At 38.0% G+C, this 25,872-nt stretch overlaps 1 protein-coding gene across 2 annotated transcripts; it reads left to right on the top strand.

Annotated features, from left to right (window-relative positions):
• Positions 1 to 8,055: 8,055 nt before the first annotated feature.
• On the top strand, positions 8,056 to 18,432 carry LOC137029780 (endoribonuclease ZC3H12A). Of its 2 annotated transcripts, none has more exons than XM_067399431.1 (6): positions 8,056 to 8,183; positions 9,197 to 9,655; positions 12,133 to 12,272; positions 13,432 to 13,666; positions 13,757 to 13,866; positions 15,181 to 18,432. In XM_067399431.1, the coding sequence occupies exons 2-6, from the start codon at positions 9,300 to 9,302 to the stop codon at positions 16,059 to 16,061; spliced, it is 1,722 nt and encodes a 573-aa protein (XP_067255532.1). In that variant the 5' UTR covers positions 8,056 to 8,183; positions 9,197 to 9,299; the 3' UTR covers positions 16,062 to 18,432. The 2 variants fall into 2 exon arrangements, with proteins under 2 accessions (XP_067255532.1, XP_067255531.1); XM_067399430.1 differs by lacking the exon at positions 8,056 to 8,183 and adding an exon at positions 8,778 to 8,927.
• Positions 18,433 to 25,872: the final 7,440 nt, after the last annotated feature.

Genomic DNA, 25,872 nt, shown 5'->3' with positions numbered 1-25,872 from the left:
CTGTCAGAGCGCGATCAGACCAAACAAATCGAGTGCTGAACGCAGTTGGACATTGTGGTGTTTAAGAGGTAAAAAATTATATAAATAATGTTCAGTTTCTCGCACAAACCGATCGTTTCGTGTCTTAAGACATCAATGTGTCGTCACGAGCCGCAGGGTTTCATTTGGACTTGTCTGTTGTGTGTTATTTACTCTTATAGTCCAAGTTCCCGCTGACTTGCATTATACCGCTGACAGACAGCAGCGGTTGCAGTTAAAAATCATCATTTGTGTTCTACTGAAGAAACAAAGTCACCTTCATCTTGGATGCGCTGGGGGTAAGCAGATAAACATCACATTTTCATTTTTGGGTGAACTATCCCTTTAATTCTAAGCGGTATGTGTGGAGAAAACCAGGTCCACCGGCATGGGAGTTGGGTGCTCAAACAAGTACGCTAAAGACCACAGTCATTACCTCTATGAAGGGCCACTTGAATGACTCGTTCATAAAGACACAACAATAGACTGTAAGAAGGATGGAAAGAACGTCTCCACTTCCTTCCACTGTAGAAAAATAAAGCCAAAATATCCCAGAAATGGTTGTTTCTGATGACGTTGTTTGGAGCAGAGTCTGCGCAGCAGTGGAGCCACGGTATCAAGGTCCCGTCCACACTTCACAAGGCAAGCACAGCTGTCACACCCCGTTTTTATGGCATCAAATAACTAACTAAAACCAAATATAGTGGAAAAATGGATGCTGGAATATGTCCGCATGAGACCTAAAATGACAGAAACTTTGAAAAAAAAAAAAATGCTATACTGCAGCGAGCCACCAGGGGGCGATCGAAATGCATTGGCTTCACTTAGTCACTTGTCACCACCTACTGGCGTAATAATGTAAAATGCACGGAAGTCTCTGAAAAAGCAATGACGTACTGGATTAAATCCAATACAGAGTGGATGCGTGATTTTTTCCCCCAAAAGCAGTTCAGCGCAAATTCAAAAGATTTCATTACTGATGTCAATCACCGTGCTGACTGCCTATACAACACTACAACAAATAGCTAGCCAGCCAGGTAGCATGAAACAGTCTGTTCATACTACTGACAGTAAAATAAGCCACTATAAACCTATATAAAGACCCAGTCATACAAAGAAACAAATAGCCTGCTTTCATATACAGTGAAACCAACAAATCTTAAAATCTGCAGATTTTTGGTCATACCACCCAAATCTAATTATATTGTATGTTTTATTACCACTTTTATATGCAGTGTCCAAAGATTGATGCTCCTGAAATAAAACCCAGGAAGTTATGATAAACTGTTTTTGTAAATATGACATCATCCACATCATATCCAGTCCTTACAAGCGTATGATTCAAAATTTCCTCAAGGTCTTGTGTTAAAAAAGCAAACAAAAATTACAATACATTGCAATACTGAATGACAGCTTCAAAGCCCTATTATTTTAATTATTTGTATTGGTTTGATAAAGCCAATATTGAAATCATATTAGACCTTTAATTGTATTTTTGTTTAAAACACAAGACATTACAGCTTTATTGGCACTGGCAAACATTTATGTTTGGTATCTGTAAGTAACACTACAATAGTGTTTCCCAGACAGATGAGGAAATAAAATAAAAACTACAGTAATGATGAGTAATATTTCCTGGTCTTTATTTAGAAGACATGAAGGAAATCACGAGAAAAAAAATCATGTCTTAAATGTATTTTGATACCTCTCTCTCTCTCTGTCAAAAGTGTAATATTACCCAGTTGCTTTCATAAAAAGAATTATGGGTTGTTAACGTCACATGGCATTTTCTCTGTCACACAAGACAAAAATGAATATAATTAGTATTGTCATCATTTAAAATGCAGTAAATGTTTAAACATTTCTTTGTTTTACATGGACCTGTTGTTATAAAAACTTATTAGATTTTTTTTATTTTTTTGAGCCAAATCTCAAAATTGTCCTATGCACTTTTATAAAAGTTTTTTTTTTTTTTTTTAAATGTATAAATGAAAAAAGCATTAATAAATATCAATCTTTTTTTCATCCATATATTTGTAAAAGCATGGATCTTGATACATTTTGTCACTGAAAACTATGTCCTGCAGTCTGACATCATATCCTGATATTAAATTAGGCAATTCCATGTACAAATTTAATTAGTGAAGGACCCTGTTCAAGGTCATGTTACTGAAGCCCCTTGTGAAGCCCATGACGTGCACATGGTTAGTTTCTGTCACAGAATTGTTCAAATATTTAACTTTTTTGGAACCACTACTTAAGTGTTACGTTTTGTAGTCCTTTGTGACACCCCTAAATTATATATATTTTTTTTTTATTAAAAATGAATGGTAAACTACATAATCATGGAAAAGTATGCAAATGTCTCATGCCAACTGCTAATGACAGGTTAGCTATGAATAGCAAGGCCATTAGCTGACTCAAAAGGCTGAAACAACCTATGGTGTCACCTGTACTGTCACACAAGAGTAAAAACATTGAATAACACGTTTTTTTTTTTTTTTTTTTTTCTGTTCTGCAGAAAATTTATAGTTATAAAATCATCACTAACAATCCTAAAATGGTTTTGAAAAGATGACAGCAAACTTTGTCTCCTTTTTATTGAAAAAGTCCAACAAGTCATGGGCAAAAAAGTAATGTTATTCATAACTACATAATAATGTTATTCACACTGTCATTAACTATGTGTATTTTTCTAAAAAAAAAAAAAATGGTGTTTTACATTTTTACAGCCTATTTGTCAACTACCCTTTTGTCATGGTGATCATAAAATATGCCTGAAAGGATACTGCACAGCACCAAGATCTTCTCATCTGAGCCATAGACATGATAAATACATAGGCGCCCTGTTGGCGGCTATGGAACACCGCTGCAATACGTCAACACGTCCACCATATTGGACGCCTACCTTCAGAAGGAATCATCAGCCCTCCATTGTTTTTCACACTAAGTAAGTGGTAGTTCTGGTCAGATGAACCAGGCACAGCATCTGCCACCAAGCTAGCATGGCACACACCACAGGAGAGCTTTCTCAAAACCTGACGCACCACAAAACTGGAAATGTACACAAGGGCATTGTCCACAAGGCTACCGGGTTGGCAGGTTGTGCAGAAACATTCACAAAAGGGGATGGAAGCTCCTCAGACTCGTCTACTGCTAGAGATGACATTTCAACAGCTGATACCGACACAATCTCATCCTGTGGTGCCACGTTCCCTGAAGTGCTTGGAGAGACACCACACACTGCATCAAATTGGTCTGCATGGCTGTCATCCCAGAAGGAGCCTCTTCTAAAGATGATGCACAAGAAAGCCCGCAAACAGTTTGCTGAAGACAAGCAGACTAAGGACATGGATTGCTGGAACCATGTCCTGTGGTCTGATGAGACCAAGAGAAACTTATTTGATTCAGATGGTGTCAAACGTGTGTGGCGGCAACCAGGTGAGGAGTACAAAGACAAGTGTGTCTTGCCTACAGTCAAGCATGGTGGAGGGAGTGTCGGTCTGGGGCTGAACGAGTGCTGCCGGCACTGGGGAGCTACAGTTCATTGAGGGAACCATGATATAATATCATTTGACAGTGGCAGTGAGTAGCTATGTATGGTTTTACCTGTGGTTACCAAGTCTCGCTGTCAGAATATTTTCATTTAAGCCTATAATAATTATAAATAAAATAATTCTTACCAATTAGAGTAAGGACAGTCTGGCAGCTGTCCTTTGCTTTTTTATTTTTTCGGGGAGTACTCTGGGTTCGGGCCCTCCCCCAGACAGCACACCAAAATATTTGATTATATGTAAATGTGAACTCACGAAATAACCTTATCCTGACCTCAACCTCACCTTGTCTGATATTTTAAAAGACTTATTGACCTTTCATTGTGTAATGTAAAGTTCTGGTAAGTATAAGGACCCACTTATAAGATTAGAAACGTTAATAAATGAATCAAGGAAAATAAGCAATGCAGGACATGTCACAGCACAGGCTGTTCTTTCACAGACTTCGACCTCTTTTACGGAAGACAGCTTCCAGAATCTACACAAGTTCAATGCTGGATTTGAACAAAGACTGAAAGATGGAGCAGTTCCCACTTTAAAAGCAGAAACTGCTGTTTATGTAAGCAGGTTTCTGCTATCTGTGTCTGATTCGGGCTCAAACTGATACTGCAATATTGACGCCATTATTTACATTTCCACTGAAGCAAAGACTGGACTTTGACTGAAGCAAATGCGACGTTTGCCGTAATGGAAAGGGGCATGGCGTTTCCAGACAACGTGAATCATGACAATGTATTCTGGATAGCGAATCACAATACACAGGGCCAGCTCAGTCCATTGTGTATTTCTGAGGGAGGGGCTTCATAGAACCAGGAACTAAACAGAGCATTTTTAGGAGAAGGGAAACAGCCGTGTAGAATAAAGCTAAAATATATGAAAAATACAGCGTTTTTTAATAATGAAGCATTAAGATATGTTAAACTGCGCCCCATAAACACAATCAATCCTAGAAAAAAAACAGTGAGCCATCCCTTTAAACGAGTTTAAAGCTGCTTCGTTGTGACATCACAATGAAACATTAGCATATTGCCCACCGACTTATTGCGCATGCAGACGCCAGGGAAAATTAATTTTTCAACAGTACCACAGCAGTAAAATCTTTTGTTGTGTTCCTAAAATTGTGTCGATTAATGCAGCTTGTCTGTTTTATTACTTGGAGTAATGATCAAGGATGGAGCATGACACTTTTGTTTACAAAGTCTAATGCATTATCAGCTATTCACCTTTGTGCTCGGCTAACGTGGGAGTTTACAACATACAGAACAAAGTGTTTTTTCCTCTGCGTTTTTATTATTACAGTAGTTTGGAGCTCTATCTGTATTGTAATAGGATGTTAAGATGCTAGTCCGCGCAGACTACTTGAAGTATTCTCTCTGTAAACAGTAAACACCCAATGTAATGTCAAACAATGATATAGCCATTTTTTACTTTGTTAATAGTTTATGGCGAACAAGTCTGTGTACACATCTGGCTTAAATGTTTATCTTATGTTAGAGGTTTTCAGCGTCGCTTGGCTTTCTGATACAGTTCCCACCGATGCACCTACATAAAGTATAACAGTGACGCTGCTATAACGTCTTATAAATGACACTTAACATAGAGAAGCGTCCTGCTCCAGTTGTGATTGTGAATCAGTTTCTGGTTAATCGACTACTCCAGACGTTTCATCGTTGGACTCAGGCTCGAATTGATACGGTAAAATTGATGCCATCTTTTCTGTCCAAACATTGTATACAATGTCTTGCGAACTGGTAGCTGTCATTAAGTTATGGCACTAGGCATTTCGGTGCGTGCAGTAGACCAATAACAAAGGTTTGGGCCATCTGTCCAATCAGAGTAGGCTCACGGAAAGGAGGGGTTTTAGAGGGGTTTTTGCCGCTGTCGCCTTTGGCTTGCTTAGTTGGGGACACTTGACATTTGATATTCAACAGTATTCTTGACATTTATTCAACAGTGCTTTGATCTGCCTGCATTGACACTCTTATTTAAGAGCTGCTGTGCATCCAAATTATGTACCAGTTATCAATGTAAAGCTGCTTTGACACAATCTGCATTGTAAAAAGCGCTATATAAATAAAGGTGACTTGACAAGACTTGACTTAGAGAGACTGATTTGAACTGCTTCTAACGAATCGTTTACGAATCATTGAGAACTGAGGTGAAATTAAATGTATATTATGAGGAAATAAAAGTGTTTTTTGACCTTGCATGCATGTAAACCTGTTGTAGGAGACTCCCAAAACAATATTAGGAACATTTAAAAAGGCATAATGGGGCACTTTAAGTCTCCCGCAATCTCCAGCGTCAGTCGCTAGAGCGACTCTTGAGATCAGGAGAGTGAGGTTTACATGCACAGCTCTTACTGGCTGTTGCACTCACCCCCCTAAACCTCACTCCTATCCGGGTCACGGCACCAATGTAACCCCTTCTGTTTGAACTGCTCGCTCTAAGCGGGATTTGAACCCCTATCCTCCAGCATGGAAGTCAAGCGCACTAACAAGGAGGCTAAAGCCTGCTCATAAAGACAGGACAAAAGACTGTAAAAAAGATGGACAGCACATCACTGCTTCCTTCCACTGTATAAAAATAAAGCCAAAATATCCCAGAAATGGTTGTTTCTGATGACGTTGTTTGGAGCAGAGTCTGCGCAGCAGTGGAGCCACGGTATCAAGGTCCCGTCCACACTTCACAAGGCAAGCACAGCTGTCACACCCCGTTTTTATGGCATCAAATAACTAACTAAAACCAAATATAGTGGAAAAATGGATGCTGGAATATGTCCGCATGAGACCTAAAATGACAGAAACTTTAAAAAAAAAAAAATGCTATACTGCGGCGAGCCACCAGGGGGCGATCGAAATGCATTGGCTTCACTTAGTCACTTGTCACCACCTACTGGTTTAATAATGTAAAATGCACTGAAGTCTCTGAAAAAGCAATGACGTACTGGATTAAATCCAATACAGAGTGGATGCGTGATTTTTTCCCCCAAAAGCAGTTCAGCGCAAATTCAAAAGATTTCATTACTGATGTCAATCACCGTGCTGACTGCCTATACAACACTACAACAAATACTAAACCTACACTACACCCTAACTTTAACCTGGTTTGGGGAAAAAATAGCAGTTGTTAGTATGTCATCATGATACAGACTGCAGTGAGGACATCCTGGAAGAAGTCCATTTCACTACATTTTTGTAGTAAGATTGATGCTCCTGAAATAAATCCCAGGAAGTTATGATGAACTGTTTTTGTAAACATGACTCATCATCTACATCATATCCAGTCCGTACAAGTGTATGATTCAAAATGTTCTCATTGTCTAGTGTTAAAAAAGCAAACAAAATGGCAATACATTGCAATATCAAATCAAAGTACTTAAAAATTGCATCTCTTTGTATTGTGATAGTGTCAGTATCGGGAGACAAGTGTGTCCACCCTTTATTATTTTAATTATCTGTATTGGTCTGATTAGGCCAATATTGAAATCATATAATATTAGACCTTTAATTGTATTTTTTGTTTAAAATAAGACATTACATCTTTTATTGGCATTAACAAACATTTCTGTTTGGTGTCAGTGAGTAACATACTGTACATACCAATACAAATAAACTCTCATTTCCTGGTCTTTATTTAGAAGACATGAAGGAAATGACAAGACAGAAATCTCTTATAAATAAATGTATTTTGATACTCATCTCTCTCTCTCTCTCTCTCTCTCTCTCTCTCTGTCATAAGTGTAATATTACCCACCATTGCTTTCATAAAAAAGCATTACGTCATGATCATAAAATATGACATCAGGCATGTTCATGAAAACACCTCTCATATGATCACATTTCCTTTAGACAAGTTTCACATACAGAAATTTTAATTCACCGCCAGTGAAACAAAAGAAAACTAGGAAAAGTTGGAAAACACTTTTAAACTCATTTAAGATCATGAGTTAATTTGACTGACTGACTTTCTGATGACCACCCTGTCAGCTGGTTATGATATTGTTAATTTTGCTTTAAATGATGCCTAAAACACAATAATAAAGTAACGAGAATCTGAGAATTAGTATTAAAATGGCAATTATAAACATAATAAAACAAGTAATTCATCCATGACTTTTAGTAATTTACAGTAATTATGAAGGAAATGTAATTGTCATGAAAAAATGTTATATTAAACAGTATGAGGCAATGTGTCTCACTAGAGCCAGACTAAACAATGATTGTCAATATTTATAGTATTACCAAAACCTGATCAGCTCCAAAAAAGACAAAACAGTACAATTATATACAATAAGAAGTGAATATTGTGCTAAAACAGAAATACAGGAAATAAAAATGAATATAAAAGACAGAATTAAAAAAAAAAAGTTTATCAACAACAAAATAATAATAATAATATAAATGTGGTAATTTTTCAGTGTAATAAGGCCACTCTCTCTCTCTCTCTCTCTCTCTCTCTCTCTCAGGAACAGGTCGAGTCACCTGAAACAGGAAGTAGTGGGATGATAAAGGTGTTACATTAAAACACGTCATAAAACAAGATCTGTTCTTCATAACCCTAACAGACGCGCGCGTTATCGATCACTGGACTCATCATTTGGAGAATATGGTATGTCTGGGCTACTCTGTTATATAAATCGTGTTTATTGACAGCTGAGACAAGTCGGGGTACACTTTGTCATCTTTTCACATGAAAGCAACGCTTTATTATCCTCATTTTCAAACTACATACGGTTTAAAACTTCCTCTAAACGAAATGCAGCCGGTGTCCAAAACTCCGGAGAGTCCGCGAGGCTGAAGGCGAGCGCGCGACGCACGCAACCGCGCTGTTCAGAAGAACTTTGTCGCGTCGCGTCACTGTCTGGTACAGTTTAGTATTGTTTGTTAAATGTAGAGTTGACTATAGTTAAATGCACTGTATATTGTCTCCTATTTAATCAGTGAGTCGGGAACTCTTCGCGAAATATTGTAGAAGTGAGGGATTGTCACTGTATTTCTCTAGTCATTTACTAACAATATCACTGAACTGCTGACACCTGGAATGTGCAGTTAAAATAGACAGACTTTGTGCGTGAAACGTTCAACCCTACATTATCGCTGCTTCAAATGCTTAAAATTAGAATTTTTAGTGAATTAGAATTCAGTGAACTCAATTTAGTGAAATCAAATGCAAATTAGCAGAACATTATTAATAAAGAGCAAGGCTATGCTTGATCCCCTTAATGAACTGGTATTGCCTGAGCCTCTCGGACAGTCTGGAGATGGATTTAAAGACATTTTCTGCCTCTTTGAAATACATATTCAACTGTACACACACCAGTCTGCCCAAGACATATCAAGAAAGACAGAAAATGTATATAGAAAGTATATTTAAAATAAAATAGCAAGTCAATGCTGGGTTGATCTGTTTGTTTTGCATGCACTGGACCATTCTAAAGAAATTATGATTTAAAAAATCCACTCTATTTTTATTATGTATAACCTTGTGTTAGTGTATATTTATATATATATATATATATATAATATATTATTTTTATTATTAAATAATTTATTTAAATATAGCATGTTTAATTCCCATTTATAGCTTGCGTTTTAAAGGCCGTTTATGTGTTGATGTTTCAGCCTTATTCAGGAACAAGAGAAACATGTCAGAGCAGCATATGGACGGCACAAGAGCTCTTGCACTGAAAACCCCCAAAGCATCACACATCCAACAGACGGCAGGATGCAGTCGAGGTGTTACCATCAGCCCACTGGCCTGGGCCAGGACAGAACTGACCACCTTGACCTGCAGATGAAGGTCGACTTCTTCCGTAAGCTGGGTTACTCTCCAGAAGAGGTGAAGGCCGCCCTGAGGAAGCTGGGCTTTGGGACGGACACCAACGCCGTACTGGGGGAGTTGGTCCGTTCAGGGGCGAAGGCCATGCCCTCTTCCAGCTCTGACAGTGATGATGGTGGCTTCAGTTTGCCCCATCGGGCAGGAAGCTCATCTAGGGGACAGGGCTCAACGCTGGAGGACAACGGTGAACCCGAAAGTGACCTGAAACCTATAGTCATTGATGGCAGCAACGTGGCCATGAGGTGAGGACACCGTACTGCTGGCCTTTCTTACTGCTGGTTTTTCTTCTTCTTCTACAAATTTTCAGTATTATCTTAAAGAGCCTGAAATCTCAGCCAGAGTTTTGAGTCTTTGCCAGTTTAACAAGTATCAACAAGTTGCTGTTACAAAGGGAAATTCAGGATATCTGCTCTGCGGTTGTGAATTAACATTTCCCACTTATTCAAGGCTTTCCCTTTGATTTCACATTTTTTTAAAATGTCGGTCCAACCCTAGATCTTTGTAACTGTTTAAAAAGCATTTTAAAAAAAGTGACTATCACATCCAAATAATGGCATGCAAATGCATAATTGTTGATAGCTCTTAATTTGTAATTGTTTAATAATTCGGTTCAAAAGTAGTAAGAAGTTTGATTATTATAATATTAGCTACCACTTCCAATACTAAATTGCTCGTGTTGCCTTTAGGCATTAAACTTAAAGCTACTTCTTCTGAAAAGGTTTTTACTTCCTCTTTGTCCATGCCTCTCTGTTCTCTAATATGCAAATAATATGCTCTGTTTTAACCATTTCTCTTCCAGTAAGCTATTCTCAACTTACCTAGCAGCATTTTTGGTCATGCTTTCTGCAAAGGTCACAGTAGGGGATTCTTTGAAAGACATTTTTTCCTTGAAATGAAAGAGATTTAGTAGTCAGTTGCAACACTGTACAATTACTGTGTGTGATAAGCTTGTTCATTGATACAACATCGTGAGGTAATGGAAACCTCTGTTTTGAATGTATTGTTAGATGTAGCATCCCATTCAAAGCAAACAGTTCTGTCATGATCTCGATCTCGGTTTTTCTTTATCAGTTGTACCATAAACATGTCTGAAAGGCATCTTTCATCAACTGCAGTGCGCCTTCCAGTTGTCTTGTAATATTTTGTTTTGCGGTTATGCAAATCAGCTTGTGTTTTAACTTGCTTCTACTTGCATTATTATCATAAGCAATTGCAATTTCCAGAGCTGAAATTATTAGCGACGGATCAAGCTGCTTAGCCTTCTGAAAACTAGCATACACATTAAAACTCACATAATATTGCTACTTTATTATTTTTTTTATTAAACAGGGGTTTGTGTCTCTCTTTAAATAAATTCAATTATAATTCATGTCCCTCTGTAGTCAATAATTTTATCCCTTAAAACTCATCTTTGATCGCCAAAATTACATATTTAAATGTTTTTTTCCTTAATGCCTTAAAATAGCTTGAATGTAACTCTACACCCTTACCTCATTTATTATATGTAGCTCTATGAATATTATAATTAGCCCCGCCTCCACTCACTTGCACGAGCTCAGAGATCCACTCGGTCAACTTACTGAGGTAAATGCTGCACAATGGTATCGCTTTTTACAATGTCGGACACGTAACGGTAATTAATATGATTAGCCTTTGGCTTGACTATGTTATCAAACAGCTAATAATGTGTTGCTAATGTTGAACTAACCATGTTCCTGTTCGCCATCAGAGTCAGACCGCTGTCTTCTAACAATCAGGATCCTTACAAACGCTTTGAACAACTCAGAACGTCAGTGGAGAAAGGCATATAGTTCACCATAACATCGTAATATACATCATACACCTGCTTTATCGCTAAATCTTCCAGATTTTTTCATATCAACAGAAAAATATACCAGGATAACCTTCATTTGAGACTCCCATGCGCGGTCAGTTAAAGCCCGCTGGTACGTTGACGTGATTGGTTGCAAGGTAGTTTGTGACGTCATAAACGCCAGCGATTTCAAACCTTGAAGCATGTCTTGAAGCATGTTGAAAAACACCAGATAGACATATGAACATTAAAAACTTGATTTTCACCACTGGGGGACTTTAATATTTGCTTAAGGATAAAAGAAATCTATCTCCGCTAATGTAAACTATATACAGAGAGCCCTTTCTTGCACATTACTATAATATTAAAGGTTACTGTGGACCGTAAATGACTTGCCTGAGGTAAATATAATGCTAGATATTATTCTCAAGCTGTTTTATTGATGTCTTTCCGCGGTTGAAACACTGCCTGACACGTAAGCATATCTATGCATAGATCATCTGTTCTTCTTCTGTGCTTTTTTTTCTATTGTGGCGGTTAGCAGATAGCGTTGCATTATTAAGCACACCCCCTTCTGGATTGGAGTGTGGATTGCCTGTGACTGACTGTACTCGCCATCTGACTGTATGAACCCAACCTAGATAGATAGATATACATGGCAATGATCAACAGCAGCAATATACATATATACACACACAGGACGTAAAGACACTTGTGAAAATGTTTTAACTTGACATGGCATGGTGAAACGTGACATCCATGATGCAAGATGCTAAAAAAGCAGCAACATGTGACCTAACCACCGAGGGCCTCTAACATGTATTCGCAGACCAACAGTTTTAGACATGCATATTTAATGATTTACTCATTTGCCAAACTAATGTCATCTCTCTATCTCTCTTTCAGTCATGGGAACAAGGAAGTGTTTTCATGCCGAGGGATTGAGCTGGCAGTCAACTACTTCCTTGACCGAGGACACAAAAATATCACTGTGTTTGTGCCTTCCTGGAGAAAAGAGCAGCCCAGGCCTGATGTACCTATTTCAGGTAGAGACACTCCCTCAGCACTTTTGGTAAAAATGAGTCATCACAGACTGGTTTCTCAGAAAAGCAAAAACACCCATCTGATTACAGACTAAAAGTTTGGGGTCAGTAAGTTTTCAGTCAGTAAGGGGAATGTACTTTCAGACATTTAGACAGTATGTCTTCAATTAAGTTAGCTTGAATTAAGATTATTTATATTATCCACTGGCAGTTTTTCTTTTTTTTTCTCTTTTTTTTTTTTTAAGCATAAACCTCACTAATTGTTTGTTAATTTATGCTGAAACGTATGCTGAAAAAGCAAGAGGGAAAAAATACAGAAGTGAACTGAAGCAATAATCAAACAAAATGTATTGGTTTGTTTAGACAGTTAATGTAAATAATAAATGATATGTATTTTCAACTATTGCAGCATTTTGTAAAATAATAATTTTCTGTTCATTAGTTTGTTGCAAAACAGTCCTTTGTTACATCTGGCACTAGTACAACATGATGACCTTTGTTTTAGGACTAGAAATGTTCATGTGTAGTTTAACAGCCCTTAGTTGTTGATGTATTGATGATAATCTCACTTGTTTATGTCCCTGGACTGTCTCTCTTCTGTTGTGAACGCCCCTGCTCAGATTCCTTAAGTCAATTCAAGCTAGAACAGTAATAACAAAACCAGAATAATAAGGAAGAGTTAAGTTTCCTGCAGGTCTCACTGGGAATTCCCCACCAGGAAGTTCAAGCATTTTCCTTATTGCCCACAGTTTGACTGTGAATCTTTAATCGAGTCTAGAGCTGCAAGCCTCTTTCCTGTTTCACATCTAATAGCCTGTGTTATTTGGGATCATATAGTTTACCACTTCCCCAAAGCAGCATTTGATAGTCTCTTTTGCTTGATATTAAATGGTAATGTGGGGAAATAGCCATTTGTTTTGTATGTGTAATGTAGAGATTCAGTATCATAGGCAAGACTGGACTCGGACTCAAGTCCATCTCAAGTTTTTTCAACATTTGTACTTGGCCTGGACCTGATCGAACTTCTAGAAAATATGGTCTTGAGATGGACTTAATCTGTGTCTGGTCTTGTCCAGACTTGGGAACTACATCACTGGTCTCCATTCTTAAAATTTGTCCACAAAGACAATGAAAAATGTAAAAAGTGTGTCTTTATTTCCAGATCAGCATATTTTGGAAGAGCTGGAAAGGAAGAAGTTTCTGGTGTTTACACCTTCACGAAGGATCGGAGGAAAGCGTGTGGTCTGCTATGATGATCGCTTTATTGTCAAGTTAGCTCATGACCTGGATGGCATCATAGTGTCCAATGACACCTATCGTGACCTGCAGAGTGAACGTCCAGAGTGGAAGCGTTGCATTGAGGAGAGATTGCTTATGTACTCCTTTGTTAATGACAAGTATGTTAATTCATCAATCTTCCAATGCTTTTGGTAATACCTCCTCATTCCCATCCATTAGTCTAACCATCATCCCTCCATCTTGCACAGGTTCATGCCACCTGATGACCCACTCGGCCGTCATGGACCCAACTTGGATAATTTCCTTAGGAAAAAAATTACAGCGTCGCTTGACCACAAGCGCCAACTCTGTCCTTATGGTAAGTATTTCACCATCTATCACTAATAATCCTGTAATCCTATTATTAACCACAAACCACTAACTAAAATACATTTCCAGGGCTGTCAGGTCAATGTATCAGTTGTGTGCAATTAATTATAAAAAGTATAGTCCAATAAAAAAATGGATGTCATCAATCAATGCCCAACGACTCATCCCATATATTTCATAATAAGGGATTTTCCAGGTAAATATAACAGCCTGTTGGCCAGTGATTAATCTTTTATTCAATGATAAAGAAACAAAACAAACAACATACAGTATTGACCTCTAATACAACTTGTAAAGTCTATTCAGCGCTTTCATCTGCCACAGTAATACAATGTCTTTTGAATTTTTTCAGTTGGAGGGCTTTTCTTAGACTGATTGATGACAATTAAATTGATTAAATTGCCCATATTATGCTCTTTTTAAAAGTTAATAATTTTATTTTTGGGGTCTGCTAGAATACATTTACATAAGTTAATCAAACACATTATATTTCTCATACTGTGCATTTCTGCAACACCTATTTTCTCTGCCTGAAGGTCTGTCTCTTTAAAACCTGGTCTGCTCTGATTGGTCTGTTGTGATTTTTTTTTTTTTTTTTTTTTTTTTTGGATAGATTAACCACCTTATAGTGTGGACTTTGTGTTTTGTAAATTTGCAGATTCTTTACATGCAAAAACGGCTGTATTTCACACTAAAAGAAAGCTAAATATGCATTTTATGTAATTAATTCATTACATTTTTAATCAATTGACAGCCCTGGTATTTGACCTAACCCTATATCAGAGGTCCTTATTCCAGCTCCTGGAGACCCTCCGTCCTGCAGAGTTTAGCTCTAACTTTATTCAGACACACTTGAATCAAGGTCTTCAGGATTGTTTGAAAATCAAAAGCAGGTGTTGGAGCAGGTTGAATATAAGCTATTCTGGACAGTGGATCTCCAGGAGCAAGACTGAAGGTTAGGGTTAGGGTATAGACCTCTGTCCTATATATCAACATACAAAGTGAATGAATGGAAGATCCAGGGTTCCTCGAATCCGGCCATGGAGGGCCACTGCTCTGCAGAGTTTAACTCAAACTCACCTACCTGTAATTTTCTTGTAACTCTGAAGCCCTTGATTATCTTGCTTAGGCGTCTTTGATTAGGGTTGGAGCTAAACTCTGCAGGGCGGAGGGTGTCCAGGAGCTGGACTGAAGACCTCTGATATAGGGTTAGGTCACATACTAGGGCTGTCAGTTGATCCAGGGTTGGATTTGAAGATCCCTGAAATAGACCTTACAACATATTTGTCTTTTTACTCTTCAGGAAAAAAGTGCACATATGGGATCAAGTGTAAGTTCTACCACCCAGAGCGCACTAACCAGTCACAGCGCTCTCTAGCCGATGAGCTTCGAGAGAATGCCAGACTATCTGGTTCTAAAGAGGACAGCAGAATAACTGGTAGAGGCATTTACCCAAGAAATGACCCCGGGTTTGGGTCCGGCTCTCCCTCTTTGGAGCAAGAACTTGAACAGAAGCTCAAATTGGAGGCCGAGAGCTCTGACAGCAGGGATGTCATGCTCAATTACTGGGATGACATTTTGTCCATGAAAAAACCCTTAAATACAGCCACAGTGGCTGACAGAACCAGTCTGCAAGCACCATTCTCAACTAACCCTTCGTCCATTTTCAGTTCCGACTCTGGGCTTGGATCCTATGAAATGTTTTCAGAGTCATCCCAGAGCACTGACGACTTGCACAGGATGAGATTGAGTCATCCACAATTATCCGGTATCCCTTCCGCACCTGCAGGTGACCAGCGCTACCAGTCCAACATGAGTCCTTTCACAAACTTTCAGCCCAACTATAATGCCTATAGTTCCCTGCCTCTGCCCAACCCTGTCCATAGTTACAGTCTTCCTGCTTGGTCATACCCTCTCTACTTTCCACAGGCAAGCAGTTTACCCGAACCTTTACCCTGCCCTAGCTCGCACAGGTCTCCTAATGCCTACGCAAGCCAGCAGCACTCAGCTGTGCCACAGTCCAACGCTTTCCAGGAAGAAAGAGAGGAGGTGAGGAAGAAGCTTCATGCAATTTTTAACCCGCATCACGTAAACAAAGTTATGGAAATGTTCCCACAGCTGAAAGATGCACAACAGCTGGCTGCAGAGGTTCTGAAACTCAAGTCCAGGGGAATGTTCTTCTGATTCTTTGAAACTTTGGAACCACGAAAAAGACAAGGCATGACAAGTCTCTCAAAAGAAAGAGTCCTGTCGGAGCCAATAACCTCAGGGGCAGTGCTCCAACAGGTAGCGCTTTTGCGCTTTGGGCAAGTTCAAGTCCCAGCTGTCTTTCACCTTTCCCAATCCTGTCCCCCTTTCTCTCCCATTTCACATCCTGTCAGTTCTCTATACCAGGGGTGTCCAAACTCGGTCCTGGAGGGCCAGTGTCCCGCAGAGTTTAGCTCCAAATTGCCTCAATATTCCTGCCTGGAAGTTTCTAGTATGCCTAGTAAGACCTTGATTAGCTGGTTCAGGTCTGTTTAATTGGGGTTGTTTTTTGGAGCTAAACTCTACACCCCTGTTCTATACTATCCTATCTCATTAAAGGCAAAAATGCCAAAAAATAAAAAATGAATAAATAAAGAACACTCTGCCCAGTAAGTAAGTCTCACTCTCAGACAAAAAAAAATGTGCAAGAATTGTATATTTAGGGGTACAACAGCTTGTCTCTGAGGAAATACCCTTAAAGCAGAGATTTTTCAACCCTGCTCTTGGTCAGGGATACACTGTGCTTCAAGGCTTATGGCTTCAAGGTTTCAACCAGCTTCAGCACATCCTGAAGACCTTGATTTGCTCAGGTGTGTCTGATTAGTGTTGGAACTAAACTCTGCTTGTTACCCCTAAACAATGCTGCTTATTAGGGATTTTTGTCGCTAGAATTAGCAAGTTGCCCATCCCTTTGAGACTTTTTTTCAAAAGCCTAGCAACAAATCTAGCAACTTCTTGGACAAACCTTTTCTTGATTCTCCTTGCCCACTTATTATTATTATTATTATTATTATTATTATATAAATCGGTGGACTCTCCAGTATGATGTCATCCAGTGACATTAGTGACCAGTTATAGCTACTTTCAACTGAAAGCAATTGGCAACATTGCCCCTAAAGTCTCATAGTACCCCTAGAAAGTTCATTGTTACTTTAAGGGTACACGTTACTACTCTATCTACCACTAAATGGTGCGTAGTAGTACGTTAATGTACTATCTTTTCCCTTTGAGGGTACTGCCCCAGTGACAAGCTGTGATGCCCCTGAAGGTTCAGTTTTTTCCCATTTTTCTTGACAGTGAGGCTCTGATGTTTTCATCTTTTCTGTGTTTTGGAGGTTTCGGATGTTAAAGTCTCAGAAACCTCAATGACTTATCACATAGTACATGTGGTAACTACGTATGACTACAAAGTCAAATGTGCGTCTAGTTGTTTTTAAAGAGGTTGATGCACATTGCATCAATTGTTGCTCCTAACGTGTAGCAAACTATACCTTGGCTCATAGGCTGCCGATTCAGTTTGGACAGAAGCTGAAATGTAATTTGAGCTTTCTACATGTAGTTTTATGTAATTACAGTCATTAAGGATCAGCCCTGTTTTCAATGTTCAGAGTAATTTTGTAGTTAGTAAAGTCTGCTAATTGTCCATTCAGTTCCACTCTACCACAGAATCGCTTTAAATCGTAATAGACATGCTTCCTTGTCTCCTGCAGACTTTTCCATTGTACTTCTGTGTTTCAGTTATCAGGGATGGGAATCCCCTGATACGTTTTTATTATAGTACGTTTTTACGTTTTTTTATTATGTCAAGCACTACAATTTGACTCTGTGACGCATTGCAATTTCTGAATCTTGCCACACTACTGGACATCATATTTAATTGTGCTTTAATGTTATGTGTGGGGTTTTTTTTTTGTTTTGTTTTTATCAGTCTGGTTCTGTTATGTAATGCTGAGCCTGTGGATTTTGACAATGAATGTACAAAGGATATTTTTCCTGCTATGCAAAATTTTACTTTAGTCATCTCAATGTTCCGCTCTGAAACAAGAGAATAGTGAATTCTTTGCACTAATTAGTCATGATTTACATTTATATGTGTCACCCCCGAAATGTCTTTGGCTAATATCTCTTTAAATGTGACCAAATTCACATTAAGACACTGTCAGTGAGTATGTGTTTGTCCAGTTTCATGTTTTCTCTTCAGAGGAGACTGTCTAAGCAGATTTTTAATTATAGCATCTGTTTGCAAAGATGTTCCATTAGCATGAGCGTTTGTGCATTATGTTGTTTTTATTCGGTTTAATGTTTCATTTCTAAAAATATCATATTCAACTGCTGTAACATAGTTTGTCACACTTGTAGTTCAAGATGTCCAAGTAGCAACAAGCAACATGTTTATTACCTGCTAGTGCCTTTTAATCATTAATGTGAACAGGAAATAAGTTCTCAGTGTTGTATTGGCAAATGTAATGGAAAAAAAGATGTACTTTCTGTTCCTTGACCCTTAAACATTCATTAAAATTAAATGATAAATGTGTATTTGGCTTTTTTTTTTTTTTTTTTTTTTTTTTTTTTTGTGCACATCATCTCACTGCTCTCATACATTAAATGCTATATTTAAAGGTGAAATTATCAATAATAACAATGACCAATGATAAAATCACAGAAACGCAGTATGTAAGAAAAACTTGAGATGCTTCTGGGAGGGAACTGAACCAAATCATTCTGATGACAGACTTATACCCTGTCCAAATAGTCACACTTGCGGTTTTGGCCACTTAGAAAGTAAGTGCGCAAGACTGTCCCATGTCTTAAAAATGCCAAGGTGCAGTGCCCTTAATGCACACTAACCCCACTCTCAGATCTTGAATACCGCTTCGGAGCATAAAAATAGGTGGATGAAAATAGTGATGTGACATTTTAATACATAGTATTTTTCGCTTGTTGATGGTGTAATTTAAACCAAAAATATTAATCTGCATTGACTTTTTTTTTTATCAACATCAATATGATGATGTTCACATGTACACTATTTTGGTTCCACAATAACTTGTGTGTTTAAAGCTGCAGTCCGTAACTTTTTTTTGGTTAAAAAAGATCCAAAATCAATTTGAGCAAGTACGTAATCACCCAGTGTTCAAATCTTAGTTCGATTCAGAAACTGAAATCTAATACACACTAAATACAGTCACGCAGTCCTGATGTTATTAACAATAACAATTTGAGAACAATATAACAGTAATAATAATTTGCATGGTTTGGCATGATCTGAGCTAAGCGATCGTTAGATTTAATCATCATTGGCAGCGTGATTTATTGTAAAGTGGCAGACATGTTACTTATTCAGATATTTTCCGGTGAAAATTCTTAAAAGTTATAAATTATATTGATCACACTTTCAAGATGTTGAATCTGTGACTGACAGCAAGCATTAGATTCATCCGCGCTGACGAGCTGTGCCGAGGCACAACGCACGTACAGATAACTGTTCCGCATATGACTGCAATTGCAGGTTTCAAACAAGAGGTGGCGACAAAGAGGAAAAATCACGGACTGCAGCTTTAAATAATCCTGCAATCTTACAAATTGAGTTTTGAAATATACAAGTATATACAAATATTTAAAATTGTCTCTCATTTAATAGGTGCTAGCTCCAAAAAAAGTTGTACGTACAATAACTGAAAAAGAATTAGCAAGGTGGTTATTAATAGTTATACCACAGACATGAGTATTTCATGTTAACTGTGTATTGACAAGCTGGGAAAGCCTGATGTTGTCACGCAACCAAATGTTTCTGTCAAATAGTTTCTGTTGTATTTTAATTGTGATTGATGGCAAACCTTTAACAGGCATCTTAAGTATGTACTGGAGCTATACATTTAATCCATTACTTTTTCACAGCTTTAAATTCAACAAAGTTTTGTGCTGTTTGTTACTTTTTATTATTATATGCTGATATCAAATAATTATCTCTGTTTGCCTGATGTTAAATGACCCACCTGCATATCTGTGGGACAAAACTTTTGCTAATTTGCATTTACTGCTAAAAACAGTGAGAGATTGTGGAGCACATATGTTGTGACATATGGACAACTTAACATATAATGACTTATTTATATGTAAAGATATACAAAAATGATGTAGAGCAAGACAGTTTGTTTGATTTGAGTGGTTAATCCATGTAAATGTCACCATTCAATGTCAAATTTGGCTTTTGGTTTCTTTCCCTCCCTTACTGACTATATATTTATCTACCTACATCTACAAGGAAGAAGGAAGTTCGCAAGTAACAAAAAGTGTATTATGAAAATGCAAAACAACTCCTTGTAAACCATGTGATCATTGTTTATTTCTTTATCTCAATCCATAGGAATGTCATTTCCTTTTCGTAGTACGAGGAAGTAATGTGACTAAAATATCAAACCAAAAAAGGCAAAAGCCAAAGCAAACACTTTGCACAAGACGTGTTTAACATTATTGCAACTTAAAGAAACATTTGATAATAATGCTTGTGTTGTTTATCTTATGTAAGGTAAACATGTTTGATACATAATGAAATCTTTTAACATCCTCTTAATTTTCATGAAGTTCCAAAGGAATTATCTTTCTTGAAACATCAGAACACATCCTTTGACATACAGGGAAAATCTTGAGATAACTTAATTCTGGAGATCACATATGGGGTATTTTGAACCTAAACCTGAAATAGTAGAATGCAAATGAGTGGTGGCTGATATTTGCCTCACATGGCTGTTTAAAAGTCAACTTTTTCCCTGTTCAATAGGGTGTTTCTTTCATTTGCATTAGCGGATATTGGCAATAAGTAGACCTGCATGGAATGCCTGGCTGCAGAATTCCACAGAATTTGAACTCGTTCATTACAGTTCATGAAAATATGTAATATTTTGGCTGATTTGAGCCTTCTCTAAGATACTGATGTGAATGTGCTATTATTTCATTATGTATATTCAAGTACAGAATTTCCCCCCAGTCAGTACAGATTCCAACACAATCTCATGGAAATTTGTAACTATTTATTACAATCTGCAGAATTGGTGACTAATCTTTGTACGACCAGGGTTTGACCTTCATGCTTAATTTTTCTTATAAAATAATAAAGTTTTCATACTAATCGCATCGTATGAATTAATTTGAAGTCATTCCCTTTATAAAATATGTTTTCTCATGAGATTGGGTTGGAAGATTCTGTGTTGGTCTAGTAACCGGTCAGAGTAAACCATAAACCATCTTAAAGACATTCTTTCCCAAAAGATTTTGCTCTTTAAAGGTGAAGTGTGTCGCCTCCTAGCTTAATGAGCAAAGACAGATAGTTAACTTATATGTTGAAATGCCACTTTCAAAACATTTCCTTGTGCAAACAACTGCACAATTTTGGATCTGGGACTTTTTTTGGGAGTGTTTGAGAAAACAGTCATTTCACTTGATGACTCTAGTGGCACAGGCATTACACACTTCACCTTTAAGGTACCATATAAGGTCACAAGTTTGCCATTAAGAAGTTACTGTTCTACTAGTAGAGTTACACTACACACAAGTGAATAGAGTGCTTTAGGGATGATGTATTTTTGTAGGCCAAAACCCACAAATGAGTTGCATTTTAGCACTTCCAATTCCATCATCCTGAAGTCAATGAGTTTTTTTAATGGGTTTTTATTTAAATGATTGAAATAAGATCTGTGGTGAACACAAGCTCAAGATATTCTCATGTTTTATTCTATGACATGAAATAAATTAATGTAATTTTTTAAGCTTTTACTTGTCTTGAAAAAGGCGGTTGCTAACAAGTATCTAAATACTACAGATTGTTATCATGAAATGTCATCAGCCGAACAGGTAAACTCATCTCTACTCACTAGTCACTTTCACAGCCTCGTTGTGTTTATAATCACACTCTTCCAAACTATTCTAACTCAAGCTTTCATGGAAAATAAAAACTGAAAGAGGTGTTGAAGCTTAATGATGGCGACGCGAAGTCTTGTGACCATGGTGTAGTTCATTTTTAGCTTTTGGCCAATTGTATTTACGCTTCAAAATTCAAACAAGTTTCCTTTATAAGAATGATCATGATGAACAAAACATGCGAGTATCACAAACCTTTGTTAGGCACAGAGCTTATTTTTGGCAATAATCCAAAAGCCAATGGAAAGATCCTATTGGGTTTTTGTCGAGGGATCCAGGGTGATGCTGGTTTACAGGTTGGCCTACAAAAATCTCATCGCAGCAGTGGATCCATACAGAAAACTTGATCTTGAGCAGCTGCAGGGTCTTCACTCAAGTGTCCCTGATCTACTCCCAAGCCATCAACAATTTACTGAATACTACAAATGCACCATGTCCAGGGTCACTGAGGAGAAAGAGGAATATAAAAAGAAATATCAGAGGAAAAGATCAGCAATGAAGATATATATTTAAAAAAAAAAAAGCAGCATTTCTAAATGGCGGTAATCAGAAAACATCAGGGGGCGCTGTAAGCAATATTTTGAAAGGGGGCGTTGAGGAGTTCTTGTGGGTTGTTTGTTTTAGTCGAGTTTACGCCGAAGATTCACAACGAGATGAGCTGAAACTTTCCAAAGTTGTTGTCAGAAGTAGCGCAATCGCACGGATCACATCAGAAATAGAACTGGACATCCGTTTATTGTTGGCGACTAGAATAGTGTCACTGATCATAATGGGTTATATTTGCTTTTGACGCGACTTGTCGCGTCGTTGATGTCTGGTGTAGACAGGGTGTAAAACGTGACAGTTTATCCCAAAGCGGCAGACAAGATGGTATATTGTTTACAAAGTAATGCCTCTTTAATTCAGTGTTTGATTTTGTAGCACAAAACATTACATCCAGACATAATATCAAAACTGATATCACTAAACAAACCAGATAAAACACCATGGATATACACCATTTAAGATAAAACCCTTCAGCATTTTTTATCCGTTGGAATAAAAAGAGTGCTTATTGATCTGCTGTTTGTGATAAGCTACCGATGTAAGCGTTTAGTGTTCAGCAGGTCTTAAATATTCACATGGTGTTTTTGCTCCCTGTGAAACTAATGATACTGATATTTAACTGTCCAGTCAAATCAAATTTGCTATTTGGCATTTCTTTTAAAATTATCAAGTTTTCCTACGAATCAAATCATATAAATTAATTTGAAGTCATTCTCAGTGACATGCTACTTTAATGATGTAATAATAATAATAATAATAATAATAAAATAATCCAAATTAATATTCAGGGAAGTTGTTGGCCCAAAAAATGTTGAGAACTAAGGTTTTAAAAGAAGAAACTAAAATTAGTTTAAATAAAATAAATGTTAACTGAAATAAAATAAAATAAAATAAAATAATTTATTTCAGCTCGTTGCCAAAGCAACATTTTTTTCATTTTCATTTAGTTTAACTTGTACTAAAATAACTACATGGACATATCTTAACTAATACAAATGAAAAAAAAAAAAACTATAAAGTTAAAATGGAAATGGTAAATATGAAACTAAAAAACTGATTCAAAATGTTATAAAAAAAACTATAATAGTATCTCAATAACACTAAAATAACAGTTTAAAAGGTAAATGTATTATCAGAAGTCTTCAATATTGTAAAATTCCTTCATTAATTTCTGATTCTCTTCAAGGAAACATTAAATATTTAAATTATAGCCTATAAATAATGTTGTCTCCGTGTTGTAATTACCGTAATTATGAGATTCCGACTTGTAAAAAGCATTCACGACCTTGTAGAACTCATAATTTCAACTTCTAATCTTGGAATTTCCTGAGAACTCTGACTTGTACCACCTGACTGTTGCAGATTCATTTAGATGTTGATTGATGATGTTGTCAAAGAAACACATAATTCCGAGTCCAAGGAAGTGAACAGCTCCAAGTAGAACGTCACTTATGGTAATTACGACATGGAATGAACAAAGGCTGAAGGCCAGAAACATTATCATACCAGTCAAAGTAGTGCTGCCCGTCAAAGGTTCCATCATGTTGTCCATTATCAGCCAACTCCAGTTCTACGCCAAGATGGTAGTCAGGAGAGTTGTGCATGTTGCCCAGGTAGCGTAAGGTACCGGTGCTGATCCTTCCAGAGGGTAACATGATTCGGACCCTGTGCCCAATCTTCAGATCCAGGGGGGAGTGGGGTACAAACACTCGATGAGGTCCCACTCCACTCCTCCAAGACCTTACACTGAAGAAAGAGCACACATATATAGAGTCTGGAGACAGAGTTAAATGAAAAAACAATTTCTTTAAAAAAATCTAAATGTAACCCTTTACTCTGATATATACAAATAGAGCTCTTTAAATGCATTACTGATTGTTTCACAACTGTCTGGAATACATCAATCACTCCATTCCAGAGTTAAATATTTCTGTTTATTACACAGTTCGCTGGAACACTTGATTGTGACAGCAGATTTCAATGACAGGCAAGAAGAGACATGTCAAGATTAAAACACTATAAAGAATACCTGATGTTAGACAGAGCAGAAGTGGCTCTGGAGTCTGATGGGCAGGAGGTTTGACTTTTTTGGTCAACACCATAACTAAACAATTCCATTCCCTTTTGCTGGTGTATCTGTCTGAGACCACCTATGGAAAGTTGGAAGAGATGGTCTCATTTTTTCCATTAATTTCAATTCTCCTTATAAAGTGATAGTTTATCCAAAAATTAAATTTCTGTCCAAAACAAAAAAGAAAACAAAATGGGGCCCATCAACTGTTTGGTTACCTATATTCTTCAAAATATCTTATTTTGTGTTCAGCAGAAGAAAATTTTATACAGGTTTGAAACAACTTGAGGGTGAGTAAATGATGACAGAATTTCCATTTTTGGGTGAACTATCAACCGTGTCTTAACTAGCTGTGACAGTTACATTTTAGAAATGTCAGGTTATGAATGTAACCATTTTTCCCTGAGAAGGGAACGAGATGCTGCATTGATGACGACATATTGGGGAACGCCTCTGTGTGACTGTTGTCTGAAGCACATATGCAACTAGTCAGACTTCCTACACTGGACATACGTTTTGCCCTCACAGGGCAAAGTAAGCCCCACCTGGGGCAAACTCCAAGCAGGAGGAGGCAACTGACAGGGCCTGCAAATCTCCTATTCTCTTAAGGGAGGTAATAGCCAACAGGAACACCATTTTGAGCATGAGAAACTTCTCAGAGCTAGATTAAATTAGTTTGAAGGGAGACAGGTACATCCCTTCCAGAACCACAGCCAAATCCCAGGTCTGGGCCCTCTCATGAGCCACAGGCCTCATCCTCAAAGCACCACACAGGAAACAGATAACCAAGTGGTGTCTCCCCAAAGACCCATCGCTTAGTGGTGCATGGAAGGCAGCTATGGATGCCATGTAAACCCTAAGTGTGGCAGGGGAAAGACCAGCTGAAAAACAGCCCTGAAGGAACTCCAGCACTGAAGCCACTGGACAGTTAATTGGTATATTATCCCCCCGTCCTGTGATAGGAGGTCCCTCCTGATGGGGATTTCCCACAGGGGGCCTTTGAGGAGGGCAATGAGATCCAAGAACCATACTAGGGTCGGCCAAAAAAGGGGCCACCAAGAGTAACCTGACCCCTTCCCGGCGCACTCTTTCTAGAACTCTTGGAAGCAGAGCAATCTGTACCATAGCATCCAGCCCCAGTGGGTGTGTGTGAGGGAGAACCAAAGCAGACAGTGGCTTGTCTCTTGTGATGCAAATAGGTCCACTTCTGCCTGACTGAACCTCCTTCAAATGAACTCCACCGTCTCGGGATGGAGTCTCTATTACCCGGACCTCAGCCCCAGCCTCGACAAGATGTTTGCACCCACATTTAAATTCCCAGGAATTTAGACTGCCCTGAGAGAAACCAGTCTGCCCTGGGACCACAGAGGATCTAATGTGCCAGTTTGCACAGAGGGCAAGACCTCAGACAAGGGTACAAAGTCATCTGCGTGT

Source organism: Chanodichthys erythropterus, chromosome 2, assembly GCF_024489055.1.
Source record: "Chanodichthys erythropterus isolate Z2021 chromosome 2, ASM2448905v1, whole genome shotgun sequence".
Lineage (NCBI taxonomy): Eukaryota > Metazoa > Chordata > Actinopteri > Cypriniformes > Xenocyprididae > Chanodichthys > Chanodichthys erythropterus.
The sequence above is the reverse complement of the archived record's forward strand: the minus strand, read 5'-3'. Positions and strand labels throughout refer to the sequence as shown.